Raw genomic sequence first — 15,715 nt, 5'->3', positions numbered from 1 at the left:
GGCCATCTGTATGTCTTTGGACACTAAAATTACTGTGGTTATTTCATGAGGTATGTAAGTGAAATCATTCTGTTGTATGCCTTAAACTTATACAGTGCTGTATGTCAATTATATCGCAATGAAACTGGACAAAAAGGGGGACAAAAAAGATAACTTTCCTGAGTACACCCTGAAACATGTGATTACAATTAATATAATGAGTAGAGACATACTAACATATTTCTGGTGAAGGCATCCCAGCTCAGTAAACCTGAAGTTCGAGAATATTAACAATCAGGTGCTAAAGTAATAGTAATATTTGTACTTTACAACAAATCAAGTTAAATATGGGGGGGGGGGCAAAAAATAATGCCTACAAGAAATCTCGGGAACCTGCTTATCAAGTCACAATCTTGGTATTATTTTCACTAGCTTTTCTCCCATTCTTTACAATGAATACATATAGGGTAACGTTAGCAAGCATATTTCCCTCTAGACCAACAATATTTTCTAAAATTGAGAACTCACAAAAACAAACAAACAAAACCCCCACAACCTAGTGATAAAGGCATTTTGTTTCTACTTTACTTCTACTGGAAATTTAAAAAAAAGTGAAAGTAGTAAGAGCTTGTCTGGTAAATGAGGGTGCTGGAAACTGTATCTGGTGTGCTTGCTGTCAGCCAAAGCTTGCTAAGCCACTGAGAAGAGGGTCCGCAGGTTACCTGGGAAGGCACCACACTTGCAATGAAACTCACCATGCATCATCCCAGAGCTTTCAGAAAAGCAGTTTGCATTTGGTTACGTGTTTACTTACATGTCCTTGCAGCCAAAACCTTTTAACTTGGTAACAGTTACATTTGTGCTTTGACCAGGAAGTAGTTATAGGGACAAGGTACAAAAAATAATAAGCATGCAGCCCTTTATTTAGTTTTGCAAAGTCTCTGCTTATAGTTCTGTATATTACATGACTGTGTTATACAAATACATTTATTTACAAAAACACTCTCGCTGTGCAAACTTGTTGCTTTTTAAAAATGTCCGGGAAGTCCCATTTCTGCCCATCCCAAGATATATGGTTAAAGCATGCATAAAAATTAACTTTGGTGTGGGAAAACTACTCTATGTGCTGTCACATACAGTATTTTTGGTGTCTATTTATATATTTACAAAAAGTGATCCGTTTACAGAACCGTACAGAAGTGTACATTTTGAAATCCGCAATGCAATAGTGTGGGTTAGCAGGTCTCGGAAAACAAAGGAAGGATTTAGATACTGCAAAGAACACAACTAGGGAATCCTAGGATGTTAGAAAAGAGAAAAAAGAAAGAAACAAAACCAAACTACCTTGCTTGGGCTTGCAAATTATTACACATAATTTTCATGGCAGTGCAGTAGGACTGATAAGTGCCTTCTACATGTGCCTGTGTGTTGGCTTGTGTAGAAGTTCATTGGCTTCTTGTCTAGCACACTACTTTCAAATGTACAATGCTACAGTATCAAAATGTTTTGGCAAAAAAGATCTTGAAAGGAACCATGAAGTTTTGACAAAAATAGAAATCTGTAATAAAGCTAAATAACACTAAAATAAAAGGAAATATTATAGTATCTGTTTTACAATTTGTATAGTCACACTTGTGTATTTCTCTGTTCACTTCTAGTCTCCGTAATGAAAAATATTTTTATACAAAACATACTAAAATTCTGGAATCATACATGTTTTACATGCTTAATACATTTTTTTTCTTGTCTCACATACACGCTTCTCTCTCACCGTACTCTCTTTTGGTAACACATGCTTACTTCATTTAACAGGTATTGAATAGAGACAGTAAACACTATGTAATTATAACAGCAACAAAGTAAAAAAACAAACAAGCTTTACTGAAGTCTATTAATCCAGTATTTAGCACATACTTAGCATTAAGCCTCAAACAGTGCAGCAATATGTTACATTCGCTTGTGAAAACAGTTGTTGAAGACTGTTAAAAAAATTTTTTTTTTTCTTAACTGTAACTCCGACTTGTGCCTAATAGGATTTGGCCTTTAAGAGGTTTCCTTTGCTGTGGATGGGGTGGCTTTGCTTGAACTTCCGTTCTGTGCCTTGTAGCTGGTGAGGCTAGGCGTGTGGATGGTCCTGAGGGTCTTGGCACCTTGATTCACTGAAGTGGGGGAGGCAGGGGAGGGGGGGGAGGAGGAGGAGGAAGGAGGGGCTGCTCGGCCATTTTGAGTCTGCAGTGAGAATGAGAGATGGTGACCTTTACCTGTGTGAGGGGGGCTCTGAAACTTTAAGGAGCCATTAGAGACAGAGGGGATGAGGGAGGCAGAGGGAGCAGATCGTCCTGTTTGGGGGCTGAGAGGGTTAGAAGGAACCGATGGTTTAGTAGCAGGTGGATTAGGGAAGCTAGAGCTGTCACCACTAGGAGAAGGCAGAGAAGTGCTTTTCCCAGAGCTGGGAGAAAGGGCTGGAATCTTAGAAGCAGGTAAGGAGGGGAAAGTAGGCTTACAGTCCCCACCAGCTTTCTTAGCACTTCCATTAGCCTGCAAACAAAGATGGCGGGAGACAGTTTGTCAGAAAGCCGGTAACACCATCCATCCACAGGGCCTGGCAACACAGCCCTTCTGAGAGTCATCAAATCAAAGACACCAAACCAAACCAAACCAGTTCAAGGCCTGAGCTAAGTCTTGTTGTGCTGTACTGGACCTGGGAGAAACCCCCAAAGTGTAGAGCAGAGGATGTACAGAACAGGGGAGAAGGAAGAACAGCATTTGTGAGAGCAGGCACATGGTTCTACTACCGTCTCCGGGTGCCGGGTGGGCCATGCGTGGGGGCTGTTATTGGGGTGGGGGCGGGGCATCGTGATGGAGCACTAACGGGCCTCTAGTGCGATGCGGTCCACATACTCGTTAGTACTGGTGACTTTCAGGGCAGCTTGGTCTGTCTCGGTTTCCCAAGGTGTTCTGACGAACCACTACACTCCCCCAAGGAAAGCCGCCTGGCCTGCCACCTGTGTTAACGTGTCAACTTTGGAGTCACAAAGTAAAAGATGTTTTATTGCAAGCATGCAAAAGCGTGGTGAGAAGTTCAACAAAAGGCTTTTAGACTCTCTTCATGCCCCCAGATCGAGGATGTCTACATAAACCATATCTTACAAAGAAAAAACGCAATATTTGGTATAAACTAAGTCAGTGACTTGCTTCTTAAGCGCAAGAGTGTCCATCCAAAATTGGGTTTAAGGTAAAACTACCTGACGATATTGGCGGGGATCCTGCAGTTTGGACTGCTTGCCAGCTTTGTCCAGGCTTCCGGCTCTGTTCTTGGAACTCATGGGAACCGGCATCCTGCTCGTCTGAGGGGTCCCAGCAGAGCCCTGTGGGGAAGAGCAGCGGGGGGGGGGGGAGAGGACGTGCGTGAGTGGATCCGCCCCGAGGCCACCCCACTGTGCGCAGAGAAGCTCGACGTGAGAAGCCACAGCCCTACATGCAGGACAGATCTAGGAGACGGACATCAGGAGACACCACTGGGGTTAATTTGAAGAATCAAACAGAATAAAACTGCTCCACTACTGATCAAACGGATTTTAATGTGAGTATCAGAGCAATCACTTCCACGGCAAATGGCGGACCCAGCGTCCTGGCGGTTTTCCCAACACCAATCAGCAACAGAGGTAAAAACAGAATCAATTAGCTGTTAGACACCTAGTTGTTGTTGTTTTGAAGGCGAGGGAGAAAGTGTGAGAGAAAGGGATCATGGTGAAGAGACAACAAAACGAAACAAAACGAGCCACCTGAAAGGAAGCAAGTAAATCACAAGACACCTTTCGCTAATGGCGATTATGGCAGATTTAAGAAAGCAGCTGGCTCTTTTCATTTTTCCATCAGACCAAGATACCTTACGTGAAGCTGAAGGTACAGACGAGGGGGGCTCTAGGGCAGTGGGAGCTTCATCCGGGACTAGCAAGGACTGGGGACAGGCCTCCTGGGCCATGTGGGATGAGCTTGCAACAGAATCTCTGTTGGAAGAACACGCGGTATCAACTAGGGCTTTGGGACTCATCTCACTGATGGTATTTTCCAGCTGTTTGATGGTCTGCTCCAGGCTGTCCAACGTTCTGTAGGTATTTTTTCTGATTTCATCAGTTCTCGAAATCGGAGCCATGCTTTCCAGCATGGGCTGCTCTAGTCTCCTGAGCACACTTTTAGGGGTGTCTTCGGATGGAGACCGACTGATCTCGAATCGCTTGGCTTCCTTGTGCTGCTTCAAAGTGCCGTCCTCCTCCTCCTCTTCGTAGACCACCACCTGCAATGTCTTCTTCCCCGTCTTGGTTCCGGTGCGAATGGCTTGCGTGAGAGCAGCGAGCTGCTTCTTTGGGAATTTGAATTTGAACTTTTTCTTGGGGCTTTCAAACTGGTCATCAGTCACGTCTCCCTGGCTTTCTGAGCTTGGAGAATCAGCTTGGCTGAGTTTGCTCTGCTCGATTTTATTCCCTTCCTGTCCTGACATTCCGGTCTCCACTGAAAGGAAGTGTGGCTGGAATTTACTCTCAGCCTGTCGCCCTGCTCTGAGGTTGCCTGAGGCCCCCTCCTTAGGAAGCTTTTGGGCAGTGTTATTCTGGATGACAGGGTCTCCATTCTCCTCCTCTTCCTCTTCCTCTATCTTTTCCTCCGTCATCATTCTCTCCAGTTCCTCGTCGCATTCCTCAAATATGGTTGAAAGTCTCTTGTATGCAGACCGGATGTCCATGGGTTCATCAAAAATAATGATCACGGGTTTCTTGTCCAGGCATACGACCGGCTCTTCATTTTCAGTGCCTTCTTGCTGGGAAGATGTCTCTTTTTTGGCATCAATGTTGACCGTCTGTACATCTTCCCCCTGTTTCCTCACTATATCGCGGACCTCCCCACTGGAGAGAACTTGGACCGCGGTTTTGGTGATCATGAAGGCAATATTGTCGGTGGTTGCATTCTCCTCGGTGGGAGAACTTGGCACTGACTCCCTGTCCTCATTAGACATCACGTTAGCATGCCTAGCTGCCTTCGGTCTTAAGACAACTTGGCCAAACTCTGTCATGGGAACCTCTTGCTCTTGAGTTTTGACATCACGAATAGTTGATTCGGTTGGTCTAGTGGGAGAGGGAAAGTGACACTTCTCTATATTTTCTTGTCCTTGCTGACTCACCCCCTTTGTCTTTCCATAATTCATCTTCTGATTCTCAGTGTCAGATACAGGGTACAGCAGCCCTGAGTTTTTAGGTCCTTTGTTGATTTCATCTTCTAATGAACCAATGCCAGAGAAACTAGAATTGACCCTAGACACATTTTTCTGGGTATAGTTTGCACCGTCTCTAAGTAAACCCTTAGCAGATATGGAACTTTCCTTCATTAAGATGTCAGTTTTGTATTCTGATGTTCTTGGTGCATCAGAAATACTATTCTCCGTTCCTCTTTCCCACTTAGGATGGTCACTAGGTTTGAGAGCCCCTGTGGTAACCTGGGAGGGAGAGTGAAGGAGGGAAACCACACACAGTGATCAGAAACAGATCTGCAAAGGAAGGGAATTAATCTGCGTGGTATCAGTTGGAACACAGATCTGGTGAACTCACCTTCTGGGATTCCATTTGGGGACCATTTTCATATTCAACATCAGATTTCCGTACGTCTTCATGGAAAAATTCCAAATTCTGGTAGAATAGTGTAGGACATGTTACTCCACAAAACCACACCCCCCCAAAGTGGACTACAACTAGATTGTTCCTTTAATTACACTTCCAAAACATGCGGGCCAAGCACATTTGTTACACACCAGTCCAAAGCCTACAGCTCTGTTTACCTTGGGTGGCTTGGTTCTCCAGCTTCCAAAAATGCCCTGTGTTTGCACAAGATGAAAATCTCAATTAGCAAAATATTTCAAGGGTTTCAAATTTTGGTGCGGGGGAGCAGTTAAGAGAATAAAGGGACTGGTTCTGGACAAACAGGTCCGCTTTTCAACATCTGATTGTGAGCTTAGCCGACTCTAAAACCAGAAGAGTGGGGTGGCATTGTAGAAAGCACAAGATATCAGCAGGCAGATTTGGATTCTAACCGAGATCTGCCACCTAACAGTGTTATTTTAGGCAAGTCATTTCACTTCCCTGGGTCTCAGTTTTCTTGCTTATAAACAAGGAACTAGACCAGGCAAGTTTTCACGTCTCTGCCCAGCTAGTTATCTTTGCTTCTTGTATGGGGATTGTCCTATAAGGACTCTGCACTGGTTGCTTGAAGTACTTTGAAATGAAAAAAACAAAACAAAACAAAAACCCACATTATTTTCCCCTGGTCAAATCACAGATTTGAAAACATACTTGCAGTTTGTACTTGCACTGGCCAAGTAAAGTGTCTAAATAACCTTTAAACTAATCACAGCCAAGATGATCAAATCCCAACTCAGAGTGACAATGCTGCCAGGATGTCATTGAAACATTTACAGAACAGATATTTGAGGCTAAAGTGGTGACTGTGACATCATGATTCAGCTTCGATTCTCTGCGTGCTCTAATGCAGAGGGAAGATGCATTTCTGAGGTTCTCACCAAGATTCAGAAGGTAAGAACCCAGCAGTGAGAACCGGGGATGGAGAACGCTCTACCAGGCACGGGTGTCTCGGTAGCCTCGGCCCTGCCACAATGCTAACAATAGCCACGCCTTGTCACTTCCAAGGCACTGCTGTCCTTTCTTCTTGCTGTAGAAGCCCAAGGGAAAGAGGTGATTAGAACAGGATGGGGCACGAGCCCAAGAGGGCCGCTGGGTTAAAGCAAGGACCACATAACGAAGCACAAGAACCCAGGCCCCACCAGAGACAACCCAGAGCAATCCTACTGCCTGGTTAAAAATGGGAAGAATGTTTGTACACATTCAAGCAACAGCACACAGGCAACAAAGTCAGTATTAATCACATGGAAACATGGCACAGAATCTGAGGAGCATCAGTCACCAAACACCTCCTGTTCAACCTCCCCCACCGTGAGGGCCCCAAACAAGCGCAACGAGATTCAGCTGCTCCCATGGAACCACATAACCTCTTTCGTGGGATTTTAAATTTAGATTCAACTACTAATGCATCAAGTAAAAGTTGTAAAAAGAAAAATAAATGAGGTTTCGACTTAAGGTTTCAACTCCAAACAGGGAGTCAGGATATCATGCTAGGCCCTGAGTGTGAATTTACCCTTTAGTCAAAGGAGGAATTGGCACATGCGGGGCTGCTGTTCTGCTGGCCCCATTTATTGGCGAGTTAGGGCTGGCATCTGTCCTGATTGGCCAGGGCTGTGTCATTCCCATCGTTAAATATTTCAAATGCCACCCAACGATATGCGTATTTTAAAGCAGCTCTAGTAGCAGGAATCCTCCAATAGAAAGTCACTAAGATAAAGATGTCAAGTGTAGGTTTCACATGACCTAGCATTTTTGGCGCTGGGCTAGAAAAATGAAGGCATGGACCAAAGCAAGTGCATTAACTTTACCCAGGGTGACTTGTTCACAGTCGTCATGTAATCTTACAACGATATCTTAGGTAGTCTTAGATAGTCAAGACTCTGCGGGAAAGGTAATTAAGCCTCATTAATATCTGTTTTGGGGCCCCAAGATTTAGGTTGTTCAGACAACTGGTGAAGCAGGGACAATATGCATTTGGGCAAGAAACCAAAATTGGAAACACAAGTTATAGAAAAATGGCATAGCAGTAAAGACTAGGCTAGCACTGCAAAGTAAGAGGAGAAAAACTTTAAAAATCATGTGATTTATAGAAGAGTAGACGGGGAGCCCAGGAAGAGGTTAATAATGACAACAGTTTGGGGACAGGTCTGATAGTCACGGTTATTATGAAGCAGATCAATCTACTGAGTATAATTATCTAGAAAAAGTACCTGTAATGAAACCTAGTGTTTCATGCCCTGGTGCTGGGCATTTAATACAGACCTGCTCAGTAGCTGATGGACTCTGGATTGAGATCAGTGTGATGGATGAGATATGGATTTCTAGTTGCAGGGCAGGAAACTCCACGCAACTTTTTAGCAAATTAGCAAAATTCTACAATGAGACGATGACTGTCTCCAGAGGGATCTTTGAGAAGCTCCGGGTCAGCGTTTAAAAGAAACGGTTGCACTGGCCCGAGTGTAGCATGTAACTCCGGATACGCCAGGGCCTTCTGTGAATTGGCTTTCATAAGGCTACGTAAGGAAAACCTACAGACTGCAGAAGCAACATATTTCCAGTGTGATTGTCATGGGTTCAGTTCACATTAAGAGCAGGTTTTCCTCATGAGAAAGATTTATCAACAACCGTCTCCTCTCCCCCGCTGTGTAGAGACCCGCCCCATCACCTGGTTAACAGTTTCATTTGCCAGAGCCGTGGCTCCCGGACTTTACACGAGGCCTCTGGGGTGGCCGGGAGCCAGGGAGGGGCAGGTCAGCCTCCTTGACAGGGCTGCATGGCTGGGAGCTGTAAGCCCCAGGGCTGCACCTCTTGAAGGGCCGTGCCAGAATAGCCCTCCAATTCTGTGATCCTAACCCTCCAATTCTATGATCCTATATCTCTTTCACTGAGCTTACTTATACCCAGACTGAGGTACCTATGTGGAGTATCTACTGGGCTATATATTGTGGCTGATTTGTTTGACTTTAAAGGAAGCTAGGACATTTGAATGCTGAGATACAAGTTCCTGGTAAAAAAAAATGTTAAAGGCTTGAGTTGGTCACGATAAGCTTTATACCCTGAAATTTAGACAGAGGCTTCATTCAAATAAGATGGCTCTATTTCCAAAAATCACAAAAGCTCTAGATTCAACTTATAAAGTTGAAGTTTAAACATTCAGGTTAATCTCCTTTGCTTAAAGTTCTACGTCATGATAGTGACCTTTGTTTCAGAGCCTGGGCATCTGTTTGGAAGCCATGAGAATGCCACTAAAGTATAGTAGCACTGAAACAATACTGAATTTACTATCTTGGAAGGTACGGTTTGAGAATTTGTAATAGTAACAACTCTGGCATCCTCGAACGTGTGTGCAAATACATGTGTGTATGTTTCCATGGATACACTCGTGGATGGCAGGTAGACAGTTCTGATGTGCATTTTCTTCCTGGGATCTAAAGCTTTCCCCTACTTTTAATGTAGATATCTTTGGTCCAGAAGCCATGTTACAAATTAGAAAAGGTGCTACCTACTTGGTTGATGTTCCCATTCCATCCCCCCCAACGCCACCCCAGAGATGTTCAGGTGTATATCTTTGGTTTGGGAAGCTAATACCTAAATTCTGCATATACTATTGTGTGCTGTACACAGGAACACAGCGTCTGCTCTGGAAACCTGAGCCAGAGATCTCTGGTGAAACCCCAAGCTGTGTCTCCATTAGTTAAAAAAATCAATCAATAAATAAAAGGTGAGGAAAAAAGGTACAGAAGCTCAAGCACAGAGCGGTGTTAGTGTCAGAGCAAGGAAAGAAGGGTGGTCCACCGGGTGGCCAACGTGTAATTGCCACGTTACCTTCTTCTCCTTGGCTGGGGCTGCGGCCCCCGGCCTAGTGTCTCTAACGTGACTGTCGGCCCGGGACTGCTCGGCGTGACTGTTTGTATCTACATCCATAAAGGAACACTTCTGGAATGCCTGAGGAATTAAAACACCGAGGTTAACAGGGACCTGAGTGCAGCGAGGAGGTCAGAGGGTAAGGAATCCAGAGGGTTTCCCCTTCTAGACCCTGGCCCCATCCTCCATGCGGGTCACGCCAGGGAGTGGGGCAGTGCTCTGAAAACTGGCTCCCCAGTTGACCTCAGGCTGGTAAAGACCAGGACAGAGTCTTCCCTGTTTTCTGGGCCAGGCTAAGGTTAAACGGACAGAGCCTTTGAAAAGATCACCCTTTCTTCCTGTCTAGGTGAACCTGATTTGCACTTAGTAGGGCTTCTTTTAAAGGGCTCTGACCTTTTAAAAATGCTGAATATGTAAATGAATTAAGAAGAAGCTATCTTCGTTTTTTTCCCCTCTTCATTATAAACGGGCACAAGATATTGCAAACCATTAAAACTTAAAGTGAAAGTAATCCTTAATTCACTGTCTGCAGTAGCAACACACTGCTGTGCTGTGAGCGGTTCTGGGGCTTGTGTAGAATAACGCGAAGCTCTTTAGCATGCACGTTATTCTGAGTGGCCTGGGAGTTGCCTGCCCCCCATAGACTTGTCTCTGAAAACGAATGATCGATCATAGTTATAGGAGCCCAGGGCCGCTCCAGTGAACACTGAGTGAGGGAGGTCGGTTCTCAGAGAGAAGCGTCCCTGTGCCTATAGGGCAGAAAGGGAGTGACATGATCGTGAGAGCAGGAGAGATAGTAACCCAAGCAGCGAAGTTTCCTGAAATCAGTGGATCTCAATCAGGCTACATGACATCCAGTTACCAAAAAAAAAAAAAAAAATACTGTTATCCAGGCCTCACCCAGATAATAATTAAATCAGACTCTCTGGGCTGTAGGATTTTTTTTTTTAACTCCTCAAATTATTCTAATATGCAGGCAGAATTAATGAGCAGTTACTGAAGTGAATAATTTCAAATGATCACTTCATATTTTCTTAACGTAAAATACTGTCATTTGGAAATAACTGGCAGCACAAAGAATACCTCACACCCTTCCCACATGAACATCCCAGCACAGGTTGTTTTTTAAAAATTTTTATATCACTTTGCTATAAAGGTTTTTTGTTTTTTAAAATTCTTATATCACTTTGCTACAAAGTGTTTTTTTTTTTTTTAACTGGGGTATAGTTGTTTTACAGTGTTGTTAGTTTCTACTGTACAGCACAGGTTTTACAATATGAGTGGCGCCCATGCCTGGGACCTTGGCCTGCTTCTCCCTCATTCTGTGGGTCCCAGTTCCCTCCTTAGACATTCCGTCCTCACTGGCCCCGGAGATGCCCAGGGCTCCACTTACTAAGGCCACTCGCCATCTCCATTCGGCTGTTAGACCCTGGACTTCGGAGCCTGTGGTGTCTTCTGATGCCCGGTGACACAGAGCAGGAACGTTGTTTCACAATTACTCTCAGGGCTCAGGACACTCCTTGTCCTGCCTCAGAGGGGGCTGGGGGCACAGGGTGTCTAACCCTAAAGCCTGCGGAAAAGGCTCCAGCACAGCCACTGGCCGACTTTCCGATGCAGTAGGCTGGCTAGTGAGGGTTGGTTACCTTAGGGTTAGAGCACTTCACTCACCCCTGTTATCTGACCACCAATAATATAACAAGAAGCCAGGTGCTCCGCCTTTGTAAAGCTTTCAGTCAAAGAAAGCATCAAAGATATTTAAATTGCAATGGAGAGGAAATAACCTCCAGTGATGGGCTCTAAGTGACTTCAATAAACAAATCCCTTCTCTCGGAGGGGGCAGGATTATTCACCAGCCTAAAAGCCTCACTTCTTTGATTATTAGTGCCTGTTCACCTTTCACAAATTAGAAATCATTTAGTGCTTTGTCATCCATTTGAAACAAACTGGGTCATGATTTATTTATACCGTGATTTACTTATTATCTATGTCATAGTTATTTATTTAATATTGGACTATAATTGATTTACAATGTTGTATTAATTTCAGGTGTACAGCAAAGTGACTCATTATACATATACCTATTTTTCAAACTCGTTTCCCATTTAGGTTATTACAGAATATTGAGTAGATTCCCTGTGCTATACAGTAGGTCCCTGTTGGTTATTTTATATATAGCAGTGTGTATATGTTAATCCAAAACTTCTAATTTATCCCTCCCCTGCCCCCCAGCTTCCCTCTTTGGTAACCATAGTTTGTTTTCTTAGTCTGTGAGTCTGTTTCCATTTTGTAAATAAACTCATTTGTATCATTTTGGGGTTTTTTTTTTGGTTTGGTTTTCTTTTTTTTTTGGATTCCACATATAAGTGGTATCATATGGTATTTGTCTTTCCCTGTGTGACTTACTTCACATAATATGATAATCTCTAGGTCCATCCATGTTGCTGCAAATGGCATTATTTCATTCTTTTTTTTTTGGCTGAGTAATATTCCACTGTATATATGCACCACATCTTCTTTATCCATTCATATGTCAATGGACATTTAGGTTGCTTCCATGACTTGGCTATTGTGAATAGTGTTGCTAGGAACATAGGGGTGCATGTATATTTTTGAATTATGGTTTTCTCTAGATACATGCCCAGGAATGGGATTGTTGAGTCATATAGTAGCTCTATTTTTAGTTTTTTAAGGAACCTCCATACTACTCCGCATAGTGGCTGTACTAATTTACATTCCCTTTTCTCCACACCCTCTCCAGCATTAATTGTTTGTAGACTTTCTGATGATGGCCATTCTGACTGGTGTGAGGTGATACCGCATTATAGTTGTGATTTGCATCTCTCATAATTAGCATGTTGAGCATCTTTTCATGTGCTTTTGGCCATGTGTATGCCTTCTTTGGAGAAATGTCTATTTGGATCTTCTGCCCACCTTTTTTTTATGTAGATTTTACAATAAATACTGCTATCACTTGATTAATCTTTATTAAGACATCACTAATAATTGACCAATTAAAGAAAATACCTACTTGTTGGAGAAAGAAAGCAACAGCATACACCCTGGTGGGATTTTGAGATTTTTTTGTGTGTGATATCATGTTTGTCTTTCTCTGATTTACTTTACTTAATATCTAGGTCCATCCATACTGCTGCAAAAGGCATTATATTTCATTCTTTTTAATGCTTCTGTCCACTTTTTGAGGGTTTTTTTTTTTTTTTTGATATTGAACTGCATGAACTGTTTGTATACTTTGGAGATTAATCCCTCGTTGGTTGCTTTGTTTGCAAATATTTTTTCCCATTCTGTGGGTTGTCTTTTCGTTTATGGTTTCCTTTGCTGTGCAAAGGCTTTTAAGTTTAATTAGGTCCCATATGTTTATTTTTGTTTTTATTTTCACTACTCTACGTGGTGTGTCAAAAATGACCTGTGATTTATGTCAGAGTGTTCTGCCTGTGTTTTCCTCTAAGAGTGTTACATTTAGGTCTTTAATCTGTTTTAAGTTTATTGTGTATGGTGTAAGAGAACGTTCTAACTTAATTTTTTTTTAAATTGGGATATATTGTTTTACAATGTTGTTAGTTTCTACTGTATGGTGAAGTGGAGTTCCCTGTGCTATACAGTAGGTTCTCATTAGTGACCTATTTTATACACATTAGTGTATATATGTCAATCCCAATCTCCCAATTCATCCCACCCCCCCATTGCTGTCCATACGTTTGTTCTCTACATCTGTGTCTCTATTTCTGCCTTGCAAACCAGCAGATTTTTCTAGATTCCACATATATGCGTTAATATATGATATTTGTTTTTCTCCTGACTTTCTTTACTCTGTATGACAGTCTCTAGGTCCATGCATGTCTCTACAAATGACCCAATTTCATTCATTTTTATGGCTGAGTAATATTCCATTGTATATATGTACCACATCTTCTTTATCCATTCATCTGTTGATGGACATTTAGGTTGCTTCCATGACCTGGCTATTGTAAATAGTGTGCAATGAACATTGGGGTGCACGTGTCTTTTTGAACTATGGTTTTCTCTGGGTATATGCCCAGGAGTGGGTCATATGGTAATTCTATTTTTAGTTTTTTGAGGGACCTCCATACTGTTCTCTAAAGTGGCTGTATCGATTGACATTCCCACCAACAGTGCAAGAGGGTTCCCTTTTCTCCACACCCTCTCCAGCATTTATTGCTTGTAGATTTTTTTTAATAAATTTATTTATTTATTGGCTGCAATGGGTCTTTATTGCTGCACATGGGCTTTCTCTAGTTGCAGAGAGTGGGGGCTACTTTTCATTGTGGTGCCTTCTCTTGTGGAGCATGGGCTTTAGGTGCGTGGGCTTCAGTAGTTGTGGCACATGGGCTCAGTAGTTGTGGCTCATGGGCTTAGTTGCTCCACGGCATGTGGGATCTTCTCGAACCAGGGCTCGAACCCAGGTCCCCTGCATTGGCAGGCAGATTCTTAACCACTGTGCCACCTAGGAATTCTCGTTTGTAGATTTTTTGATGATGGCTATTCCAACCAGTGTGAGGTGATACCTCACTGTAGTTTTGATTTGCATTTCTCTAATAATTAGTGATGTTGAGCATCTTTTCATGTGTTTGTTGACCATCTGTATGTCTTCTTTGGAGAAATGTCTATTTAGGTCTTCTGCTCATTTTTTGATTGGGTTTTTATTTTGATATTGAGCTGCATGAGCTGTTTGTATATTTTGAAGAATAATCCTTTGTCAATTGCTTTATTAGCAAATATTTTCTCCCATTCTGAGGGTTGTCTTTTTGTCTTGTTTATGGTTTCCTTTGCTGTGCAAAAGCTTTTAAGTTTAATTAGGTCCCATTTGTTTATTTTTGTTTTAATTTTTGTTTTTTGTTTTATTTTCACTACTCTAGGAGGTGAAATTTCATAAATTTCATTTGCAATTTATGTCAAAGAGTGTTCTTCCTATGTTTTCCTCTAAGAGTTTTATAGTATCTGGTATTACATTTAGGTCCTTAATCCATTTTAGCTTTATTTTGTGTATTGTGTAAGAGCATGTTCTAATTTCTTCTTTTGTTTCTTTTTTACATGTAGCGGTCCAGTTTCCCCAGCACCACTAACTGAAGAGGCTGTCTTTTTCTCCGTTGTATAGTCTTGCCTCCTTTGTCAAAGATTAATTGACCATAGGTGCATGGGTTTATTTCTGGGCTTTCTATCCTGTTCCATTGATTTATTGAATATATTTCTGGTTTTGTGCCAGTACCGTACTGTTTTGATTACTCATTTGTCAGCTTTGTAGTATTGTCTGATGTTATGGAGACTGATTCCTTCAGCTCCATTTTTCTTTCTCAAGATTGCTTTGACTATTTGGGGTCTTTGGTATTTCCATATAAATTTTAAAAAAATTTTTGGTTCTGGTTCTGTGAAAAATGCCATTGGCAGTTTGATAAGGATTGCACTGAATCTGTAGACTGGCTTGGGTAGTACAGTCATTTTTGACAATATTGATTCTTCCAATCCAAGAACACAGTATATCCTTCCATCTGTGTCATCTTTGATTTCTTTCATCAGTGTCTTATAGTTTTCAGAGAACAGGTCTTTTGCCTCCTTAGGTAGGTTTATTTCTGGGTATTTAATTCTTCTGATGCAATGATAAATGGGATTGTTTCCTTAATTTCTTTTTCTGATCTTTTGTTGTTAGTGTATAGAAATGCAACAGATTTCTGTGTATTAATTTCATATCCTGCAACTTTACTAAATTCATTGATGAGCTCTGACAGGGCAGCATCTTTAGGATTTTCTATGTATAGCATCATGTCATCTGCCAACAGTGACAGTTTTACTACTTCTTTTCCAATTTGGATTCCTTTTATTTCTTTTTCTTCTGATCGTCGTGGCTAGGACTGATCGTCGTGGCTAGGACTTCTAAGACTGTGCTGAATAAAAGTGGTGAGAGTGGGCATCCTTGTCTTGTTCCTCATCTTAGAGGAAATGCTTTCAGCTTTTCACTGTTGAGTATGATGTTAGCTATGGGTTTGTCATATACGGGCTTTATTATGTTGAGGTAAGTTCCCTCTATGCCCATTTTCTGGAGAGTTTTTATCATAAATGGGTGTTGAATTTTGTTGAAAGCTTTTTTGCATCTATTGAGATGATCATATGGTTTTTATTCTTCAGTCTGTTAATGTGATGTATCACACTGATTT

General features: G+C 42.2%; 1 protein-coding gene across 19 annotated transcripts in view; it reads right to left on the bottom strand.

The window, feature by feature from the left end:
• Positions 1–340: 340 nt before the first annotated feature.
• The window catches only part of KIAA1217 (KIAA1217 ortholog), a 311,933-nt gene continuing 296,558 nt past the window's right edge, over positions 341–15,715 (bottom strand). For 10 of the 19 annotated variants that reach the window (XM_057731702.1, XM_057731704.1, XM_057731700.1 and 7 more), the window contains 6 exons: positions 9,489–9,608; positions 5,807–5,842; positions 5,580–5,657; positions 3,869–5,467; positions 3,225–3,347; positions 349–2,517 (listed from right to left, as the gene is read on the bottom strand). In XM_057731702.1, the coding sequence (XP_057587685.1) occupies positions 2,023–2,517; positions 3,225–3,347; positions 3,869–5,467; positions 5,580–5,657; positions 5,807–5,842; positions 9,489–9,608 (2,451 nt within the window). In that variant the 3' untranslated portion in view covers positions 349–2,022. Of the gene's footprint in view, positions 2,518–3,224; positions 3,348–3,868; positions 5,468–5,579; positions 5,658–5,806; positions 5,843–9,488; positions 9,609–15,715 lie in introns of all 19 variants that reach the window. The other 9 variants (XM_057731695.1, XM_057731699.1, XM_057731694.1 and 6 more) reach the window with 8 other exon arrangements.

The sequence above is a fragment of the Hippopotamus amphibius genome, chromosome 4, assembly GCF_030028045.1.
Source record: "Hippopotamus amphibius kiboko isolate mHipAmp2 chromosome 4, mHipAmp2.hap2, whole genome shotgun sequence".
NCBI classification, from domain to species: domain Eukaryota; kingdom Metazoa; phylum Chordata; class Mammalia; order Artiodactyla; family Hippopotamidae; genus Hippopotamus; species Hippopotamus amphibius.
Note: the sequence above shows the minus strand (reverse complement) of the source record. Positions and strands in the feature narration are given on the sequence as shown.